Below are 7,150 nucleotides of genomic sequence, written 5' to 3'. Positions count from 1 at the left end.
ATTCATATCTTTATCTCTTCTTACTCAAAATACAGTGAGACAGGCATTATTATTATTACCACATTTCAAATGGAGAAACTGAGGTTCAGTGAGGTCAACTAACTTGCCCAGGGCACACAGCAGGCTAACTAGAACTTGGATCCCTTGATTTCTCATTCAAAGATTTTCCCATTCATCACTCAGCATTTCTCTGCATGGCAGGATAGCTGTCCTGGATTTCCAATCTAAGATTCTTCAAGTGCCTCCCTTCCTAGACCACATCCTTCTAGAACCCCTTCCCAGCCCTCACTAACAGGCTCAGTGAGACCTGAGGCTATGCAGCACAGCGTGAAGCCTGGTTCTAGGTTTGCTCCCGGGTAGATCTGACACCAGTGTCAGTCACCTCACCCCTGTTCCTTGGTTTCCATCTGTAGAATGAAATGGATGCAACACCTGATCTCTGTGGTTTCTTTCCTTTCTAACATTTTTAACTTTCTCATACAGTAACAGGATCCTTCTGGAGGGAATGTGAATCCATGACAGCAACTCTGAAGGTGAGGATTCTGGATGGTGCACCATCTCCAGAGATCAGAGCTGAATTGCTTTCTCTACTGACTCAAGGACTAGGCTCTGCGGGTAGCCATGGACTCCTTGGGGCAGTGCCCAGAATCCCAGCTACCAATTCCTGCACTCCGGACACAGAACTGAGTTCCAATCCTGAGACCCTAAAGCCAGTTTCTATTCTTTGCAGTTTCTACAGTGACACCTGCTGGCCACTGCAGGCCCAGGGCTGAACAGAAGGCAAGAGCTGCCTGCTTCATCCAGCTCTTGGCTCTCGCCTCCACCAGAGTCTAGGCCCTGCTCTCAGCCAGAAAGACTCTGAATTAGATTACCCTTCTCAATTCTGTTGTACTTGATTATGTGGCTCCACTCTGGTTTTCTTAACACTGATATATTGCCTTTGTCCTTTGTTACACTGTCTCATTTGATTCTCATCGACTTTCCCAAGATCCAATTTTTTAAATTTTTTATTTGATTCTTTGGCACTGCTGATTTTCTAAAACAAACTCCTAACATAGAAAGGCAGGATTTCCCAGAAGTTGGTTTAAAGCATAGTGCCTCATATACTTAATAAACATTTTGAATTGAATTAATTAATTTACTAATTATTTTAAGAGCAAGAAATACACCTTAAGATTCTGTTTCTATTAAGAAAAAACTGATGACATTTATTTATGTTTATAGAAGACTGGTCGATGTGCTGGAAGGAAAATAACCCAGTGCAATCTTAGCTGAGAAAGAATTCACTTCCCCTAAAAAAATCAGCGGATGTCTGTCACTTCATACTCAGTACAAACATGTAAGTATCAGTGGTTTATGAATGCTCTCATTACATTGTTTACCATTTATTTAAACACCTAAATAAATGCCCACAACTTACTATATAAATTGCATATTATTGAGAAATAAGGCACAACTGCAGTCATAATTTAATTACAGCTGCAAATTTAATTAACTAATAAACTTGTTCTCCTTCCTAGCACTTACCACAATTATACTTAATTAATTTTTGTAATTATTAATTTAGTCTGTGTCTCTGATTAAATTATAAGAACCAAAGGAAGAGAACTTGTGCTTCTGTATTTCTGTTTCACAGACAGGTGTCTGATGTCTCGCACAGTCCGTGACACACAGCAGGGGCTTAGAGATACTGATTTAAACTTTATCCAGACTGCTGGGCACAAGAGCTATGTGAGAAGACTAGGCAGAGACCCAGACCTGAACCCCAGAGAAAACATAAGGAGCAAATGAGTTCAGACCTTTAGGCATCGACCCCTAGGCGCTCCTCTTAGTCTCAAGAGGCTTCTTTGGCCACCCACACTGGAGACTCTTTCCTTTCTTCCCTGCCTTCCACTTTCCTTCCCTCCTTTTTTGCTTTCCCACCTCCCTTCCCTAGTTTTTCTTTCTCTTTTACTTCCTTTTTTCTTTCCAATCACCCTTCCTCCCTTCTCTCCACCACCTTTTCCTCTATCTTTCCTTTTACACTGATCGCTTATATCCTATGTAATTTTAACTGTGTTGGATCCTAGATGTCTAAGGACGACCAGAACAGGGACTTCATCCTTGAGTCCACCGTGAGAACTTAAATCTCTTCCCTCCCGCCTCATGGCGTTGTCCCCTCAGCACCTAGGTTAAGGAACCTGAGGGGAGGTGCCCCACTTCCAGCTCCAGTCCTGGCCCATGGCTTAATCCCAGACTCCTAAGGAGAGACCTTTACTTGCCCTTCCCTGCCTCTGCTCCTCCCTTGGCAGCCTGGCCCGCCTGCTCCATGGGGAGGGACAACCTGACCTGGGTGAGTGAGTTTGTCCTACTGGGCCTCTCCGGGGACCGGCAGACCCAGGCTGGGCTGTTTGTCCTGTTCGGGGCCGCCTATCTTCTGACCTTGCTGGGCAACGGGCTCATCCTCGTGCTGGTCTGGCTGGACCCCCGCCTCCAGCTGCCCATGTACTTCTTCCTCGGCAACCTCTCCGTAGTGGACATCTGCTACACCTCCAGCGGGGTTCCCCAGATGCTGGCGCACTTCCTCCTGGAGAAGAAGACCATCTCCTCCGCCCGATGTGGTACCCAGCACTTCTTCTCGCTGGCCCTTGGGGGCACCGAGTTCCTGCTGCTAGCCGCCATGGCCTATGATCGCTACGTGGCTGTCTGCGACCCCCTGCGCTACGCGGCCGTCATGGGGCCGCGGCTCTGCGCAGGCCTGGCAGGCGTCTCCTGGCTCGTGGGCCTGGCGAACGCGGCAGTGGAGACCGCGGTCACTGTGCGTCTGCCCACCTGTGGGCGCCACGTGCTGAACCATGTGGCCTGTGAGACGCTGGCGCTCGTCAGCTTGGCCTGCGTGGACGTCACCCTCAACCAGGCAGTTATACTGGCATCCAGCGTGGTGGTGCTTTTGGTGCCCTGCTGCCTGGTCGCGCTGTCCTACGCCCGCATTGTGGCCGCCATCTTGCGGATCCGCTCCAGCGGGGGGCGCCGCAAAGCCTTCGGGACCTGCACCTCGCACCTCACCGTGGTCTCCATGTCTTACGGCATGGCCCTGGTTACCTACATGCAGCCCCGCTCCACCGCCTCCGCCGAGCAGGACAAGGTGGTGGTGCTCTTCTGCACGGTGGTGACCCCTATGTTGAATCCGCTCATCTACAGTCTGAGGAACAAGGAGATAAAGGCCGCTCTGACTCGGGTTCTGACGAGGAGCTCTGAATCAAAACGGTAGCCTGGGACCTTGTCATTCAAGAGCTTCGCTCTGAGGACGGTGGGCAGGGCAGCGCGCCTGCCGCCTACTGTGCGTGCATGTACGTGTGTGGGCATGTGAGTGCGTGTGCCTGTGTGTGTGTGTGTGTGTGTGTGTGTGTGTGAGCCGATGGGAGGGGCCACAATCCTGCACCATCGTTTGAAGTCACAGAGAAATGGAATTTTATCTTTGGGCTCTGTTTTTGGTCCCTGACTTAGTCTTTTAAAAATGTGAATTACAACCACTTAGAAATGCATACAGTCCACAGAAAATTATATGGAGGGAAAAAAAAAGATATACTGATATATATGAATTAGAAAGGAAGACTACATCGAAATCTTGGGCAGTGCACAGAATTTATGCCAAGAAAGTCTATTTCCTAAATTCTACAGCCACAAGTCTCAGCCTTTCTGAAATCAGTGGGGTAAAAAAGAGAGGAAAAGTTGTGACTTACAAGATTCACCATGCCCATGGGATCAAACAGGCCTTGGGCCAGAGGTAAAAGGGTCATCATGTGGTCACCAGCGGTCCCACTCAGCTCCAAGGGTGGGGAGTTCACAGGCGGACCTGGAGCCAAAGTTGCAGTAATTATCCGCACATCCATGAGGAACAGGGCTGGCTCTATGTGAGTCAGTGGATATCATGCCGCTCATTTTCCTTTCAAACTTGCCATGGTGGCAAGTGGCTGGCCAAAAAGTGAAAAGTTCATAACCGCAAACATCTCTCTACATAATCAGGTCTAAGGATATGCTCTTATGAAAACTGAAGGATGTATTCAGAACTCATGCTTGCCTAAGAATCGTGCACATACCATCCATCAGAGGTAAGTCAGGCTACTTAAGAAAGAAGGGATCACAACTCCCTGTTAGTGATCCTTTCACTCTACTGACACAAAAATTAATGATTGAGCTCGAAACATCCTAGAATACAAAGTGAGACCATGATATTTTATCCAGAAAAATGTTTAAAACTACTTTTAAAAATTAGAATGAAGCATCTCTTACCTAAATATTACAGCTCTCTGGTTTATCTTACCTACAAACAAAATATAAATTGAGAATAATTCAAACTGAGTTTGTTAAGAAAATATCAAAAAATTGAGGAGGAGGAAATGAAGTACCTTTGAAAATTCCTAGTAAAACAATTTTTCAAAATTGAGGTAAAATTCACATCTCATACAATTCAAGATTTTGACCATTTAAAGTGTACAATTCAGTGGCATTTAGTATATTCACAATGTCATGGAACCTCATGCTTACACAGTTCCATAACATCTTCATCACCCCCAAAAGGCACCTCATACCCTTTAAGCAGGACATCATGGGAAATGCTGAACTGGATGAAGCACAAGCTGGAATCAAGGTTGCAGGGAGAAGTATCAATAACCTCAGATATGCAGATGACACCACCCTTATGGCAGAAAGTGAAAAGGAACTAAACAGCCTTTTGATGAAAGTGAAAGAGGAGAGTGAAAAAGCTGGCTTAAAATTCAACATTCAAAAAACTAAGATCATGGCATCTGGTCCCATCACTTCATGGCAAATAGATGGGGAAACAATGGAAACAGTGACAGACTTTATTTTGGGGGGCTCCAAAATCACTGCAGATGGTGACTGCAGCCATGAAATTAAAAAACACTTGCTTCTTGGAAGAAAAACTGTGACCAACCTAGATAACATATTAAAAAGCAGAGACGTTACTTTGCCAACAAAGGTCTGTCTAGTCAAAGCTATGGTTTTTCCATTAGTCATGTATGGATGTGAGAGTTGGACCCTAAAGAAGGCTGAGTGCCGAAGAATTGATGCTTTTGAACTGTGGTGTTGAAGACTCTTGAGAGTCCCCTGGACCGCAAGGAGATCAAACCAGTTGATCCTAACGGAAATCAGTCCTGAATATTCTTTGGAAGGACTGATGCTGATGCTGAAGCTTCAATACTTTGGCCACCTGATGAAGAACTGACTCATTGGAAAAGACCCTGATGCTGGGAAAGACTGAAGGCAAGAGGAGAAGGGGATGACAGAGAATGAGATGATTGGATGGCATCACCGACTCAATGGACATGAATTTGAACAAGCTCCAGAAGTTTGTAATGGACAGGGAAGCCTAGCATGCTGCAGTCCATGGGGTCGAAAAGTCAGACACAAATGAACGACAACTGAGCGACTGAACTGAACTGATTCTTCCCTCCTCCCAGGCTCTTAAAGCCACAAGTCTGTATTCAGTCTTTATGGATTTGCCTGATCTGGACATTTCATATAAATGGAATCGTATAATATGTGATCTTTTGTGTCTGGCTTCTTTCACTTAGCATATTATTTTTGAAATCTATCCATATCGTCAAATGTAGCAGGGCCTCATTCCTTTTTATGTCTAAATAATGTTCCCTTGTATGGCAATAGCCACATTTTTTTTACCTGTTCATCACGTGATGGACATTTGGGTTTTTTCCTAACTTTGGGCTATTGTGAATAGTACTGCTATAAACTTTCACGTACAAGTTTTTGTTATTAATAGAAAAACTTGTTTTTAATTCTTTTGGGTACATACCCAGGAGTGGAACTGTTGGGTCATTTGGTAATTCTATATTTAACTTTTTGAGCAAATGCCAAACTGCTCTTCACCATAGCCGAACTGTTTTACATTCCCACTAGCAATAAATGAGAGTTCCAATGTCTCTGCTTTCTTGGCAACATTTATGTTCTGTTTGACTGTAGCCATCCCAGTGTGTGTGAAATGACATGATATTGTGTTTTTAATTTGCATGTCCCTAATGACTAAAGATGTTGAGCATCTTTTCATGTGTGTCTTGGCCATTTGTGTATGTTCTTTAGAGAAGTATCTAGCAAAACTTTCATTTTTAATTTTATTGAAGACCCCCCTTCACTTCCCTTCCTCTCACTCCTTGCTTTAGCCCCTCTCTGCTGCCCTCTCCCCCTAAGACCATGGCCACCAGCCTCCATCCTCCTCTTAATCGCCTCCCTGGTCCTTTCCCCTACCATGTATGTGTGTGCCAAGTCGGTTTTGTCATGTCCAACTCTTTAAGAGCCCATGGATTATAGCCCACCAGGCTCTTCTGTCCATGGGATTCTCCAGGAAAGAATACTGGAGTAAGTTGCCATGCCCTCCTCCAGAGGATCTTCCTAGCCCAGGGACTGAACCCATATCTCCTGCTGTGGCAGGCAGGTTCTTTACCACTAATGCTAACGCCACCTAAGGAAGCCCCTTTCCCCACCACTCCCACTCCCATCTGAGGCACTGAGCCCTATCCTCTGGGAAAAATTTGTTAACTCTCTTTTTCAGACTCTTCTCATTTTTATATTATCAATTTCTCCCCTCAGATCAACATATTATCTTTTCCTTTCTATATTCCTTCTCAAAGGTCTCTCCCCCAACCAAAGCCTTCACACTTAGACATCTGCCTGCCCTTTACGTGCTGTCTGTGATTTCTACAGCAAAGAAACCTCAGGAGTTTTTCCTGAAAGAACAAACCGAAAGCACTTTTACTTTGGTATATTTTCTTTTACCCTTATCACAGGTCTATGGAAGCAGCTTTGAGCAGTGTGATATTCTACTACACTTTCAAACATAACCTGCCTACAAAAATGATCATCAAATAGTTGAATGAGAAAATTTTGTGGATGAGGTTTGATAAAAACCCATTAAAAGTTGGAAGCGGTCAACTGATTTTGGTTCTATACTTGTTGAGCTATAATTCTTCATCAAATTATGATATAGTTGGGATAGCAATCTACTGACACCTTCTAATCCTAATAATTACAGAGACATTACTTTGCCAACAAAGGTCCATCTAGACAAGGCTATGGTTTTTCCAGTGGTCATGTACGGATGTGAGAGTTGGACTGTGAAGAAAGCTGAGTGCCA

General features: G+C 44.8%; 1 protein-coding gene across 1 annotated transcript; it reads left to right on the top strand.

Moving 5' to 3' along the window:
• The first annotated feature begins 2,305 nt into the window (after positions 1 to 2,305).
• On the top strand, positions 2,306 to 3,250 carry LOC109558013 (olfactory receptor 2F1-like). Its single transcript, XM_070787138.1, has one exon. It carries the CDS (start codon positions 2,309 to 2,311, stop codon positions 3,248 to 3,250), a length of 942 nt encoding a protein of 313 aa, XP_070643239.1. The 5' UTR covers positions 2,306 to 2,308.
• Positions 3,251 to 7,150: the final 3,900 nt, after the last annotated feature.

The sequence above is a fragment of the Bos indicus genome, chromosome 4, assembly GCF_029378745.1.
Source record: "Bos indicus isolate NIAB-ARS_2022 breed Sahiwal x Tharparkar chromosome 4, NIAB-ARS_B.indTharparkar_mat_pri_1.0, whole genome shotgun sequence".
NCBI lineage: Eukaryota > Metazoa > Chordata > Mammalia > Artiodactyla > Bovidae > Bos > Bos indicus.
The sequence above is the reverse complement of the archived record's forward strand: the minus strand, read 5'-3'. Positions and strand labels throughout refer to the sequence as shown.

Excerpts from the sequence above, each read along its gene's own strand:
- LOC109558013 (XM_070787138.1), top strand. The coding sequence starts at position 2,309 with ATGGGGAGGGACAACCTGACCTGGGTGAGTGAGTTTGTCCTACTGGGC.